The 15,644-nt window shown below is 49.7% G+C and overlaps 1 protein-coding gene across 1 annotated transcript in view; it reads right to left on the reverse strand.

Annotated features, from left to right (window-relative positions):
- Nucleotides 1-9,585: 9,585 nt before the first annotated feature.
- Nucleotides 9,586-15,644, reverse strand: part of LOC135875505 (uncharacterized) — a 71,442-nt gene continuing 65,383 nt past the window's right edge. The window contains exon 5 of the mRNA XM_065400362.1: nt 9,586-9,714. Coding sequence (XP_065256434.1) covers nt 9,586-9,714 — 129 coding nt within the window. The remainder of the gene's footprint in view (nt 9,715-15,644) is intronic.

A 15,644-nucleotide genomic window follows, 5' to 3' on the forward strand; every position in this document is an offset into this window, starting at 1 on the left:
CCAGCACTCCGCACCATATATTAAAACCAGACAGACTACCGTTTTATAGCATGGTATTTTCCTGTCACATACTACACCACTTATGTCTCTCTCATTTGAGCCAGGCATTTATTATCCTAGCTCCAATTTCATCCTCCATTTCCCCCATTTTCCCAGCTTCTGGAACCCAGATCCTGAAAAAATTGTGTTATTGGTATTGTGTGCCCATCTAGTTTCAAGGATAATTCTTCAGCATTTAGATTATTGAAATTATATACCATACACGCTGTTTGTCCTTTGCTTATTTTAAGTCCATGTCTCTCCAACACATCAATTTATCAAGATCTTCTTCTAGACAGTCTTTCTCCTCACTACATAGAATGATATCATCTGCAAACTGCATGCACCAAGGCGCCTCCTTTTGTATGCTCCTTGTGAGGGTATCCAGGACAAGGATAAACAAGAAAGGACACAGATGCACTCCCATCTTTACTGACCATTCATCTGTTTCTCCACTAGAAGTTCTGACGATTGATGTTGCACTTAGCTACATGGCTGGACCAAATCGCACATAAAGTGCTGGTACCATTTTCTCACTTATTCCCCGCCAGATGACTTTTGGAACTCAGTCAAAGGCCTTTTCCAGATCAATGAGCACCATGTGGTTATCTATTGTCTACCTTCCTGGCACAAAGCCATATTGATTTGCGCTAATATCTACTTCCCTTCTTAGTCTCTTATCAATGACTCTCTCTCTCTCTCATTGTTTAATTGTATGACTCATCAGCTTTATACCTCTATAATTTGTGCAGTTGCCAGCAGCATTTTTTCTCATGTATATCAGCACCAAGATACTTTACCTCCATGTGTTAGGGATCTTTTACCATCTCATGATTGACTTGAACAGGAATGTCAGCAGATGGATGCCTTCTAGTCCAAGCTTTTCCCATGCTTCAGAATGAATTCTGTGTGGGTCTTCTAGGGTCTTATTATTTTTCATTTATTTTATCTGGTTTGATAGGCTGCACTACACCAAAGTTCATTATTTTGAAGTCACGTTGTGCTCTTGGGTTTTTTGCACCTAAAAGCTGTTCAAAATACCTTCTCCATCAATGCTTTATTTGACTATTATCAATCAGCACCATACCACCTTTGATGAACCTCACTTCCTTTAGAGCTTTGTTATTTTTGTCCCGTGTTTTCACTAGTCTGTGTGCTTCTTTTCCCACTTCCTTTGTTCCTAGTCCTACTTAAAGTTCCTCAAAGACCGATGCTTTCACTTTTGCAGCTACATTCCTGGCCAAGCTCTTTACATCTTTGTATTCCTCCAGATCTTGTTTGCTCCTACTCCCTTGCCAGAATTTAAACTTTTTTCTCTTATCTTTTATCACTGCTTGTACTTCTTCACTCCACCACCAAGTTTCTTTTTGAAGAAAGGTTTTTCCCTTTTGATTCACCCATAACTTCCTTAGCTCTCTCCAATATATTTGTCACCATCAAATCCCAAAATTTATCCACTCCTTCCATGTGGTACCAACCTCTTCTTCTCCATAACCAACTCCCTAAAGTCCTTCTCAGCCTTACCCTGCAGTTTTTGCCACCTTATCTTTGGTGTTACACTCTTTGATTTCTTCTGTATCTTCATTCTAAGAGACATATATAAGTTGAGTGGTCTATATTGACTGGTAAGACTCCCTTCTGCAATCTCCTTGTGGTCTTAGATCTTTTATTTTCCACCAGGAACCAAGGCAGTCATCACCAGAGCGCCGGGAGGAGGGCGGAGAGCCCGGCCGGGGCTCCGCTCTCCCCAGCGGCCGGAGCGCCGCAGGGAGGGCGGCAAGCCCAGTCACGGCCCCGCTCTCGGGCCGGAGCACCGCGCCGCGCTGCCCCCCTCCAGGTGCCGCCCCAAGCACATGCTTGGTGGGCTGGTGCCTGGAGCCGGCCCTGAGTCTGACTGTCATAATCACCTGTGGTTGAGCTCACTCGTGAAGAAAGGGACTCAGCAGTTCTGGGTTCTAGCCCTGTCTCTGCCACATATTTCCTATATGATCCGGGAGCAATCTTTAACCTTTCTGTGCCTCAGTGATCCCATCAGTAAAATGGGAATAACATTGCCTTGCCTTCCAAGATGCTGTAAGTCTCAATTCATTAAGATCTCTGAAGTCCTTCACTGTTCTTGGCTAGCAGGTGCTATATAGAAGTTCCAGGTATTATTAATACTGGAGCAATAAGCCAAAACTGGGTTTCTGACCTGGTTGGTTACAACTTGCCTCAAGCAAGTATCAGACCCAAAGACTGAGGGACTTTAACAACTCTCCAAGTGCAAGAACCCTGTACAGCCTGAGTATAGCTGTTCTGACATGCCATTGCCAAACAAAGTTAACAGGACTGGATATCTTGGGGGCTTATTCATCGGAATAGAGAGCTTTTCACCTGTATATCACTGGGGCCAAACCAGGTGTAGGTCAGGAGAGACTTAAAGCTATCACTGTCCGTTGTCCAACAGTCTGTTTGGTGACTGATGTTGAAATGACTTGGTGGTTCCTCGAAGCTGAACAGCACCAGCACTTGACACCCTCATCGGCAGGCGCAACCTCACAAAGCCAACAAGAAACAGGCCTGCTGTGTTCACCGTTACCATTCCTGGGTGCTGCATGGAGGAGCAGCACCCTTTGCAGTCAGTGCACCAAGGACCATTTCATAACTGAGGTAAAGTTGTCTCTGCTTTCTTCCCTGCCACAAGGACACTGCTCCTGCTCTGTATGCCCGGTGGATGTAGGGAGAGAACCATGTATAGCAGACAGATGGCCACACAGCCAGCTCAGTTATTACCTAAGTAAATTAGGTAAATCACAGGCCTAACAGGCACTCTCCCTGAGGTAGGAGTGGAGCTGAGGCCATGATTGAAAATTAACAGCCTCTCAGAGGAGGCAGAGGCGAACGCGGCTGGGAAGCTTGCAGTGCTGGGGAGTTACACTGAAAAGGGTGTTGCACGCAGACTGTGTTATTATTGCACTTTAAAGCACGAGAACAAAATGTTTGGGACATGCTAATGACACCAGGAGAACCAGCCGCACTTTGATTGGGTAGTAATTGTTCTAATTATTTTCCACCAGAGCTGACATGAATATAACATAATTGGCCTGATTATTTGTCAGCACTGAACACGAGGAAGAAAACAATGCCCGTAAATAGTGGTGGATTTATTTTTGGGATTAGTTTAAAGCTAGAAAAGGGCAAAGCATTTCTTCAGGAGAGGGACCAATAACCCGCTCGCAGGCTGGAGAATTTACAAAGGCACTTTGGATTCAAAGAGGATTTATACACTCAGGGTTCTGTTCTATTATAGGTGGATTGGTAGCACTGCCTAGTGCTAGGGTTGCCCAACACTTCTCATCATAAGAACCTGTTTTCATTTGCCAGACTTTAACCATTCACATTCAGGCTGAAATATTCCATGCCACGTGCCTGCCTGGGGTTGACTTGTTTTTGGAAAGTTTTAGCAAAATTGGCTCAGCCATTTCTAAGAATGGGGTTAAGGAAAACGACATTGTTTTGCCTATGTCAAAACTTTCTTACGGCTGAGACTGGGACAAGTGCCCAGGGAGGGAGACTGGAGTGAGAGTGTGTTGGAGAGACACTAAGATCAGATGAGGTGCTCTGTGTGAGAGACTGGGACTGGCTAGGCAAAGAGCCTGCGGAGGGAGACTGGGACTCGGACGAGGAGGTCTGAGGGGGACACTGGGACTGCCTGCGCAAGGAGACTGGGATAAGGAGCCAGGGGTGGGGGAAGACTGGAGCGAGGGGTAGAAGATATAGGGCTGCGACAGGTTGGAGGGCACAGAGCAGAAGAGGTTAGTCTGTGGGGAAGAGGGACAGAAGGGTGTATGACCATTAGAGAACATGCCCCCTCAGAGCCTGAAATGAAACCCAATATTCCTGAGTCTCACTATTCCTCTGCTGTTAGTAAATTCTCTGAAATCCATCCCCACATAGAGCACATAGGCGCGGGAACTAGGGGCGCGGGGGGTGCTGCAGCACCCCCAGGTTTTGCACAGGGTCTCGGCCGCCAGCCCCACACCCGGGTGCTCCGCTGCCGGCCCCAGCCTGGGGCTCCACATCTGCCCCCAGCCATGGCTCCAGCCTCGGCCGCCTTACCCCGTGCATGTCCCCCCCTCCCAGAGTCATGGCCCTGCTCCCGGCCCCAGCTCTAGGGGGCGGTGAGAGGTGCGGACAGGGGCAAGGGGGGGCACAGCTCAGCACCCCCACTCTGAAAACTGGTCCAGCACCACTGATAGAGGATGACAACCTAGTACTGCCATCAGTTACTCTGTTAGTTCAAGGTGGCTGTGGTGTGTAGCATAGTGATTACACTGAAATTCCCAGAGGGCCACTCTGTGGAAAGCAAATTTCCTTCTATTGAAGATGACGAATGTTTTGCCAGTAGAAGCGGTTACTCTTTGCATTTGACATAAGATGCTTTTTAAACACATCCCTCTATGCGTTTCTCAGCTCAGCACTCCGCCCCCACAGCAGTTTCAGTTCTTGCACTCGTTTGACCTCGGAGCTAGTAGGTTGTGAACATGTCGCATTGGGACAGGCAATCGATACCAAGCTGGCCAACCCGCTAACAGACAGAGCTATTATTATAGTGGGCCGTGATGTGCTGCAGCCACAAAAAGGAAAACAGATTGTTGGGCTCCTTGTATGTCCGGAGATATCCCCATATCCTGTCCCGGGCTAACTGAAAACATGTGGTCAAGCACTGTCAGCCTGGCTTACAGCTACACCATTTGCTAGCTCCTGAAAGCTCAACGTCTTTTCTTTCCTGACCTCATTGCTTGTCCCTTGAATAAATCAATTCAAATCTATTTGCCAAGATGCCTGTTGTTTAAATGCATTTGTTCTCTTCACAAATACTGACTCATTTTCCTTTTGAGGATGCCATTGGCCTTTGAAGATTTCCTCTCTCCCTTAGTGAGTCCACTTGCCCATTGCATCATGGGGCAGTGAGTTATCGAGGGAAGCCTGCCCTTGCTTGTCCCAAATCCCAGACAATAGATCCTTGCTCACCTCCACTATGCCCATGTGGAATTCACACATAAAGCACGGTGGCTTCTTGCCATTTCTCAGCAAACATTCAAAGGCAGAGTCAGTAGTGAGGTCTTGCTTTGCTAAGCCTTTTACAAAATAGAGGCCTGACTCTGCACCCATTTAAGTGAGCGGGAATTTGGCCCCTGGCATCCAGGAAAGTAGAATCAGAACATTTGGTAGCAGACTGTGACTTCTTATGAAACAGAATTAAAACTACTTTTGTCCAATGACGAAGTGCAGTTTGCGATGGAGCATCTTTGTTTTTAATTACAGTTGTCCAGTTAAGGCCCAGATCATGTGTCTGTTCATGTAAACAGCAAAAACACCCACTGACTTCAAAGGTGCAGAATGAGGCTCTCAAAATTCTTGACTTTTCAGTCAATACAATTTGAGGAGACTTTATCGGCGTGACAAGCTGTGCAAGGGGTGCCAAAAACTCTGCCAGGTCGTAGTGCAAATTACTGAAATTCTGCAGGATCCCATTCCAGAAATGTTGCTGTCTCCCCTGCTCCTACAAACGGACCCAATACATGTACACATATCCTACATGCATACACTTCCACCTACAACCCCCCGCCGCCAAACACACATGTCCTGCCCACCCCCCACACATACCCCCTCTGCACCTACAAACATACTGTGATGCAGCTGCAAAGCAGGGGAACCTCAAGGCCCATCAGCCCCCTCCCCACTGTATATCCCCTTCCTCCTGGCTAAGAAGGGATTATGATGGCGTGTTTGCTTTTCAATTAGTTATCTTGGGCCTGATTATGATTTCACTGACCCAGGTTCCACCCTGGAGTAAGTCCCCTTGCTTCAGTGGCATTACTTCTGTTTTACCCTCGAATTTGCCTAATGTTGGGTTATTAGCGAGAGCAATGTGCTGGAACACCAGCTAGTGTTTAGAGCAGGTTTTTAAATGCCTTACGTTTCCTAGTGTGTGGCTGATGAAAAAGACATGCCTACTGCGGGTGTGACTCAACCCAGTCATAGTAAAGCAGCGCATAGGATGGTCTGGGGATATGGCTCAGCGTATTTAGGGGGGACTTTGGATGATCAAGCGGATAGTAAGTAGCTTTCTATAGGGATGGATGAAACTCAAAAGAATTGGCAAGTTGGATAAGCAGCCAAAAGGTCAGATCTCATCTCAAGCTCTTTGCCCTGGAAATGGGGCCAGTTAAAGTTAATAGGCTTTCTGGTCATGTGATGCATACAGCAGCCCAGTTTGTAATGCCCTGGGCCTCATTCTCCTTTCATGTCACTGCAGTTCATGAGGAACGCCACCAAGATCGATGGAGAATCCGGCTCCCCTCTCCCCAGCCGCCTCCCCAGGGATGGTGAAGACAGCAGAATGGGAGCTTCTGGGCCACACCGAGGCACAACAACGTTGCTTCCCATACAGAGCCCAACAGTCTGTTTTCTGCTCTGAGGGGAAACACCTGCACGTCTCCAGCTAGAAACACTAGTAGCAGGGGTGAGGGCTGGGAAAAGAAGTTACAGGCGCTGCCCTGCTACTCAACCACAAGCAACCTCCCCCTTCCCCCGAGCTGTGTGCAATAGGGGAAGGGCTCACTCTGAAGCTGTGAGATCCCAGGAATCAGGAGGAGCCAAAAAGAAGCTATGCTGAGCTAGAACGTGCTTTGTTCACACATCAACCCCCATTTCTATAGTGGGTGACATGATCCCTGGGTATAGTTTGCACAAGGTACTTGGGAATCCACAGGGCTGAAAGGAGCTGTACACATGCAAGCTATTTATTCAATGCCTGTTATTGTAGGAGATTAAGAAATTCCCTTTTGCCAGCTCTTGTGACCTTAGCGCAAGAATTGTGATATTTGACGTTTAACTTAAAGCCCCAGCTCCTAGAGCCAAACGATTAGGGGAGACTCTCAGCATCCATTTTTTTTTAAAGTAACCTTGTAGCCCTCATGGCTGTGAGAAACGCTTGAAAACATGACCCAAATGCACCCTTAAGTCTCAGAAACCAAAAAGCAAATCCCCCCCCCCCCGACATATTTATTCAGGGTTTTTAAGCCAATAAACTCCTGATTTGGGGGGGGAGGGGGCGTGACTCATGATTTTTGAAGATTTGGAGATGGCCGTACTGCCTCAGTGTCTGTCTCATTCTCCGTTCCCTCTGTAAACACACCCAAGCCTTAAAAGCCAAAGAGACGAGCTCAACGGCAGGCGTGAATATAGCCGCTGTTAACGTTTAACTTTATTTTTTTTTCTGATTGAAAAAGAAAAGAGAGAGAAACGTTACAAAAGTACTAAAGAAAGGCAACGATATTGACAGGAACTCTCTGTTCTCCAGTTCCACCTCATGGAATATCGTAAGAGATGGCAGCACACGGCAGCTCCTCAGGCCAATAAAAACACCTCACCTTGCTGGGCGATCAGGGTCTGATTCCAGCAGCACCGACTGAAGCCTTAGAGTTGGGGGCACCCAAACCTTGCCCAACTGAGGGCCACACTTGCAGTTTGAGGCCCATACCTAATATGCAGAAAAGGGAGCCAGGATATGGCTGCCCTCGTCTTTAATATGGAGGGGTGCGGCCTCAGGAGATGACAGCTCTCACCATGCAATGCTCCAGCTTGATCCGGCAGCAGTTAAAGATCATGTGCTTCATCAAAAGAGGGTATAAACAGAAACCCCTCCTCCCCCCGCAGGGAGGAAGATCAACTAGGAGCGACATCTGTTTTGAAATGAGCACGCCCTGCCGGTAGCCACTAAAGCTTTCATTCCCAACAGACGCACCCAGAGAATAAATCAAGCCAATGCCCTTTATTTAATGCTGGTGAAAGGGGCTTTATCTGCAGCCCTGAAATCCTCTAGTCACAGCAAGGGCAGCATCAGGACACGAATGCCCCCCCCCCCGCCCTCTCCTGCCAATGTGCCCCAACTCGGACCTGCAAGGAAGGAAGGGGAGTTCAGTCTCCGTGGTCCAGCTGGCCTCTCTGCTGAGATTCCCAGCAAAGAGGCCAGTTAGTACTGGTTTGCCATGTGAGCTGTCCATGGAGAGTGGGACTGGGAGCCCGCCAGCTCATTTTATATGGGGCACCAAAGAAAGAGCGCGTGGAAATTTTTCAGAAACTCACAATTCCTCTACTGAGCCCCTCGTGCTCCAGAGAAGGAGAGGAAGTTCCTGCAGCCCTGCAAAGGATGCAGCTTACGCCCCCTTGCACCTGCCCAAGGCTCAGAACACTTGCTCAGAGCGGGGGAGCATCCAGGGAACAGGAGCTTCTGCACCAGACAGGGACACAGGATCTGAGTGCACCGAATACGGGGCCTCCCCAGCTCAGCCAAGTGAAACAAGGGCAGCCCAACGTTAACTGCATCTTTCATGGCACAAACCACCCAGCTGTCCAGCGAGATCTCAAAACTGGTTCAAGTCTCACTAGTGACAAGGCCTTGTGAGATGCCTGTGACATGCCTACCCTCTGGAAATTGCTGTGGTTTGACAACAAGAGCTCCCACCCGCCATACCTGTGTCAAAATCATTTACTCTGCTGGTGTGACCAGACTCAAGTGAGCTCAGCATCCACCACAGCACAGTTTACAAGGCACTGGCGGAATGAGGGCTCCGCAGGCTTCCCAGAGAGCATGTTGGACTTTGCTGAACGTGGTGTGGTGTCCCCAAACTCAACCCTGTCTTGGGCCAGTCACAGGGAGATACCCGATGCCAAACCGCACAACACCTCTAGGGTGCACACAGCCCCAGTGGAAAGGGGCCCCAAGGATGCCCCACCCCACTCAGTTTGTCACTCTAGCCCTGTAGCATGAGGACTGAAAGCGGAGGTCTGACTGTATCCATGGTCAGCTGAGTACAGACCTTCGATTTCCCACTGCAAAGCCCAGCAGAGGACACGGGCATTCCCTTAACGCCGGTGCTCTCTGCCTGCCCATTTTAACCATCTTTAGATTGGATCAATGCCCCAACAGCAGAATAATCAGGGTAGGCACCTGCAGGCTCTACATTCACACTCCCCACCCCCCAATTCCCAGGGTCCCTCAACTGTAGCAGGGCTTCAAATGAGCATCATTTCAACAACCTTGCAGAAGGGCCCCATTCTCTTTGCAGGGCGCCCTAGGCAACCTCTGTCTCCAGCCCTGAGAACTCTTCAGTTTGGGGGAAGCGGCTGGCCCTCCAGCAAAGCATCTGGGGAGAAATCTACTCAGTTCTGGTGGGCATGCGGTAGCAACCTGCCCGGTCTCCACCGCTGCCCTCTACGCAGTGACTGCCTGCTAGCCCTGGAGGGCTAAATACACCTGGCATGTCCATGTGGCTGACACCATCTTCATGGCTCCACAGTAGCTTATGAAGCAGACTTGCTCATTTCACTCCCAATGATGTAAAACTAGGCACTGGTGCAAATCCACCTGTTTCTCCACTGCCACGGAGATTGCTATTGCAAAGATGTCCCCGTCCCCCCGTCCCCCATCCCATCCCATCCCATCCCTGCCAGGGGGATGGGTGGTACGACAATTCCTGAGGTTTCGGAGAAACTCCTTCAGTAGGCACATGACGGTTCTTCAACTGGAGCTATTGGGCTCAGGGGCTTCAAGGTGCTGAGGGAACGGAAGGCAAAGGTTGATGGGTCGTACACCAAGTGGGATGGTGGGCGGCTCCCGTTCACACTCTGTATGGAAAAAAGAAAAGGCAAAAGGAATTTGTCAGTGCTCATGCACGCTGCAAGCAGCGAACTGGTTAGTAGATACGTACACTGCCCTCTCCTGGATGCAATCATATTTGCCCCAATGTGTGTCACAGGCCCTGCACCAACAGCTAATAGCAACAGCACAAATGGTAAAGTTATTTCCTCTTTTTTTTCTTCCCCAAACCATGTCACTAGACTGGAGGCACCTGGGTACCTGTGTGATTAGGACCCATGGCCTCCGCCAGTGATGCAGCAGTGAGAAATAGGGGAAAGGATGTACAGGGTGCAACCAGAGTCAGGGGGGCCAGAACAGTCAAGCAACCACAAAGCATCCCAGTTAGGGCCAAGTGAACTTGAATTTAGCTCAAGTGGGTGCTGGGTTAGGATGTGAACTTAAGAATCACTGCTCCCAGGCCTGTAAATTCCAAGCCACTCACAACACGCCAGATTATTATCACAAAATAAGCAGCTTCTGGTATTTCAGTCAATATCTGTTAGAGATGGCCCAGACCCAAAACCCTGGGCTCATATACCCTGAAACGCTGGGGATCTGGATCCAGGCTCTGCACCCTGGGCCCATCTCTATCATCTCCCTCTCAAGTCTGCCATCTCATCTCTCTCTATTCTGTCTTTAGCTTCTCTCTAGTACATCTCCTCTCTCTCTAATCTGTTTGATCTCTCTAATCTCTTTCTATTCTACCCCATTGATCTCCAATGTGTCTCTAAACTTTCCCTTCTCTAATCCACCCCACCTCTTGCTTTTGTTGTCTGCCTCTCCAATCTATCCCATCGCTTATCAAATCCATCTCTCTCTCTCTCTCTCTCACACACACACACACACACACACACGTTGCTTCTTACCTAGAACCATGTCACCCTTTCTCTGGGGAGATTTGACTCTAACTGGGATTACAGTTTGCCCGTGAACCTCTTGGATTTGCAGTCTCCTTCCCTCCCGAAGGAGTTACCCTATCTCAGTTCACTATAGGCAGGTTCCTCTGTATGCGTCTGATTTTCAGAAGCTCTGAGCATCAGCAGCTCCCAAGGAAAATCGGCTGGAGCAGCGTGTGCTCAGCATGTCTAAAAGTCATGCCCTCTCTGGATTTTACACCTGGCATGGAGACATCCAGCCTGCCATCCCTTCTGGGCCTAGGGTGACCAGATAGCAAGTGTAAAAAATCAGGACGGGGGGGGGGGGGGGGAAATAGGTGCCTATATAAGAAAAAGCCCCCAAAATCAGGACAGTCCCTATAAAATCAGGACATCTGGTCACCCTATCTGGGCCAAACTGAGCCCCCTGCCTCAGACCAGCGTCACTGTCCAGGCTTCCTCCGAGGGAACAATTCCACATGGATGAACCAGGTTTAATAAACAGGAAATAAAATAACAACCCACAAGGTTGCAAAGACAGCCCAGGATGGAAAGCGGGTGGGTGGTGACCAATGGAGCTGATCTTATCTGCAGAGCTAGGAGAGAGAGCCCGTTCCATGCAGCAGACAATGCAGTCCCAAAATAAACCACACTGCCTTCAAAGAATGTCCAGGAGTTGGCTGGAGCTCACTCAGGGCCCTACAGATCGCAGTCAGGGCCTCACAGCCTGGTTTGTACCATGGCCCCCACAGACTCCTCCCCCCAGCCCCCAGTATGGCAAGCGCAGACACAAAATAAAGGCCCTGCAGGTCCTGCTAGTGAAGGCAGGGGGCTGGACTCGATGACCTTTCAAGGTCCCTTCCAGTTCTAGGAGATGGGATATCTCCATTAATTAATTTATAAACCACAGGATGGAAACATTGCTCCCTGGGAGACTCTTTGGAATGCAGGGCTGGGACCTGTGGATCAACCAGCTCCACCGCTGGCCAGGGGTGGGACAAGGGATAGAGGCAGAGATTCACCCACCTTCGGGAGGCACAATCTCACTGTTGTTTTCTATTGGAGCTACATAAGCTATCCAGAAAGACCACGGATGCCACCCAACTCTGCTCCCCGTTCCACACTCCTGCAGCTCCGCTCCCACTTCCACACAGCTCCGGCTCTGCGCCCCAGCTCCCAGCTACACTCCCCAGCTCTGCTCTCCACTTCCATGCCTTCTTCAGCCTTCAACCGTCCCTCTGCCGCGCCGCTCTCTGCACTGCCCTCCACACTCCTCCTTCCTCCACTCTCCCAGCTAGCTAATCTGGCTGCCCCTCTCCACTCTTATAGAGCGCCCGGTACCAAATGTCCCATTCTCACTGCCCCACTCCCCTTTCAGCCAAGCATCTTCTGCAGTAATAAAAATGCCTAGAAATCCTGCCCTCACACTGCGGGCCCGCAAGTCACCCCCACCCCCAGAGGCACACCCACTGAGGACACTTTAATCCCCTTGAACCCAGGCTACAGCACAGCGCAGAGTGGTTTGCAAACCAGCCTTGCCTGTCTCCAGCCTATCTGGCATTCAGCCCTGTCCTTGCAAAGTGCAAAGGTCTTCTGCCCCTGAGGAGGTAACGACAAATCTACCCCTAGAGCATGACACCATCTCCCCCTTGGCCAGGAGTGGGTATCCATTAGCACCACCAGGGGGCAGCAGAGCATTCAGGTGAAAATCCTGTGTAGCCCCACAGAGAGTTTATGTACTGGAATTGGGACACTGTCAACTTATGGTTAGCATTCCCTGGTCCTCTCCCTTCAGTCCCATCCTGCTTCCACTGAAGTCATTGGGAGTTTGGCTATGGGCATCGAGAGCAGTGTGTGGCTGGGAGAGAGGGCAGCTGTGGGCTACACCTTAAGCCACCATGGGCTACATTTGTCCCTAAGACTGCCAGTTGGATGCACCAGGCTCCAGCCTCCCCGCAGTCTCTCCTCTGCGTCCCCTAACAAGGACTCGCTATTTTCCTGAATGCTAGTGTTACTCGCCCAGCCTGGGTGGACGGCCCTTTTGTGGAGGGAGCAGAGCTTTTAGAAACAATTAGCAGCTCTTTTGTCCCGTGGTACAGAGACATGACCTCTGACACCTCAAGGTCATGTCTAACATGTGGCTGTCACCAGACCCAGGGGCCTCAACCTTTGATCCCCTCTTCCCACTCCCTGATGGATTTTAATTTGTGATCAGCAGGGGGACACAGCCTGTCCCTGCAGGCTTTCCGGCCAGCTGAGGTAGTCAATAGGGTCGTTACACCTTAGAGATGGAAAAAAATCTGTTAGATCATCCAGCCCCTGCAGCATTTACTCCAGTCTAGCGATGAGAGCAGGGATTGGTGTGGGATGCAAGGGGTGCAGGGGGGAGTCAGTGTTTCTAGGTTCTAGTCCCAGCTTTGCCACTAATCCGCTGCGTCCCCAAGTGACGGTATTTATTTTAAAAGGAGACCCGCACAGAAGCATGTGTGCGCCCTGCCTTGCACGCACAGCTGCCCCCTCATCCCCAAATCGAGGTGGTCCGTCAGCATGGAAGATGCCAAGGTTGTGTCTGGCATCAGCTCAGCCCAAAGCTCCAGCCAACAAATCGTGCCCTGCTACCTCCCCTGACACCTTGGCCGGCCCAACGAGAAACAAGAGAGGCAGATTTAAGAGCCTCTACTCAATAGACACCTGCTGTGGGGTTATATATGGTGCGTGCTCTGGCAGGGCTTGGAGCTGGAGGGTAACGTAGCAACCCCTATTCAGAGCTAAGGGGGCAGAATAAATCAGCAGATTTGTCCCTCTCCTGAGCAAAGAAGCTGCCTGTCAATACTAAGAGGGGACGGGAACAAAGAGCTGGCAGTGCCCTCCATTTTGAAATGCCAGCTGCGACGAGGGGAGGGGTCTGAATGAGAGGATTTCTGGGAGGTAGCAAAGACCCAGGCAGCAAGAGAAAGATCTGGGGAGAGAGGGACCCAGAGGACCTAAGAAAAGCCACCCACAAAACTCATCACGTCTTGGGCAGAAAGGAGCTCTTTCGTCCTCCGGAGTCCACATGTGGACGAAGCGGCCTTCACACTGCCCCCGAGGAACCCAACATGAGGCGCATGGCACAGAACGAGAGCAGAGGTGGAGCCGAGAAAGCTACAAAAGACATGGTGGGAAAGGAGGAGTTCCCAGGAGGCTGGTCTGCTCCGAGTGCTGCTTCTAACGGATCCATTGCTGCCCTGCCTTCAACCCAGCCTGTTTGCTGTATCCAGCTGCTGTTTCCCATCCCACTCAGTTGTAAGGCATTTGGGGTGGGGGCTGTCTGTTTACTATATCTATGTACAGCACCTTCTACAATGGGACCCCATCCCTGATTCTGGCTTCTTGGTCTGGGTAATAATGACATACTAAAAAAATAATAAATAATGTTACGTTTGTGTCACTCCTTTAAGACAAAGGCACTGTAGAGACTATACTGTAAGAATCACTGGAATGCAGCCACCTCTGAGGTAGAAGTTGGTTCACAGTGCACAACAGCCCCACACAACAGCTGAGGACAGGAAGTGAATATTGTATCCAATTGAAACCACAGGGCTGACAGAATCATAGAATCGTAGGATTGGAAGGGACCTCGAGAAGTCATCTAGTCCAGTCTCCTGCACTCATAGCAGGACTAAGTATTATCTAGACCTAGGGTGACCAAATGAGGGGAAGAAAATATCGGGACACATGGTGCGGGGGTGGGGGTGCCCGCCGGCAGAGCAAAAAAGAAAAAAAAACGAGTCCTGCCGGCGGATATCGGGACAAAATGACCCAAAGATCAGTCGGGACGTCTGGTCACCCTATCTAGACCATCCCTGACAGGTGTTTGTCTCACCTGCTCTTAAAAATCCTGAACGATGGAGATTCCAGAACCTCTCTAGGCAATTTATTCCAGTGCTTAAACACCCTGACAGGGAGTTTTTCCTAATGCCCAACCTAAACCGCCCTTGCTGCAATTTAAACCCATTGCTTCGTGTCCTTTCCTCAGAGGTTAAGGAGAATAATTTTTCTCTCTCCTCCTTTTATGTATTTGAAAACTTATGTTTCCTCTCAGTTTTCTCTTCTACAGATTAAACAAACCCAGTTTTTTCAATCTTCCCTCATAGGTCATGTCTTCTAGACCTTTAATCATTTTTGCTGCTGTTCTCTGGACTTTCTCCAGTTTGTCCACATCTTTCCTGAAATGTGGCACCCAGAACCGGACACAATATTCCATCTGAGGTCTAATCAGCATGGAGTAGAGCAGAAGAATTACTTCTTGTGTCTTGCTTACAGCACTCCTGCTAGTACATCCCAGAATGTTTGCTTTTTTGCAACAGTGTTACACCGTTCACTCATATTTCGCTTGTGATCCACGATGACCCCCAGATCCCTTTCTGCAGCACTCCTTCCTTCCTAGGCAATCAGTTCTCATTTTGTATGGATGGATTTACTCTAACTGAAACTTACTTAGGACACCTTTAGACTTGCAGAAACTGCCACTGGATCTTTTAAAATCTCAAGTGGCCAGGATCTGTTTGATGTCTGATCCAAAAGATGGCCTCTCCCGCAGGACAGCACCCCTGAGCACCACGGAGTCAGTAGTGGTTCAGAGGGAAGAGCCCCCTTGACCGAATTGCTATTACCACTTCCTGCCGAGCTGGCATTTTCTTTGGAGTTCAGCCTCCCATCCTTCTACTGACCAGACCTGACCCTGTGAGACCATTTGGGGGTGCAGCGTGTGGTCATCTCGCTCTAATACTCAGGATGAGGTGAAGCCCTACTGATCTCCTCTCAGAAAGGAGGACTGCCAGGTGGGAGAATAGAGTCACCCTCTGGTTCTGCCTAGTGCCTTCACCTAGTCAGAGGAGCTTTCCTACCAGCCCTGTCCTTCCCTCCGGCATCTAACTGTGCACTATGACGAAGGTGAGGTGAGATGACTCTTGCCGATAAAGGAGATCCAAGTCACTCCCATGTTGGCAGGTCTTTGCAGAGCTTGCCATAAACCTGCTTGGCAGGTGCTAAGGTGCAGC

This window comes from Emys orbicularis, chromosome 3, assembly GCF_028017835.1.
Source record: "Emys orbicularis isolate rEmyOrb1 chromosome 3, rEmyOrb1.hap1, whole genome shotgun sequence".
Lineage (NCBI taxonomy): Eukaryota > Metazoa > Chordata > Testudines > Emydidae > Emys > Emys orbicularis.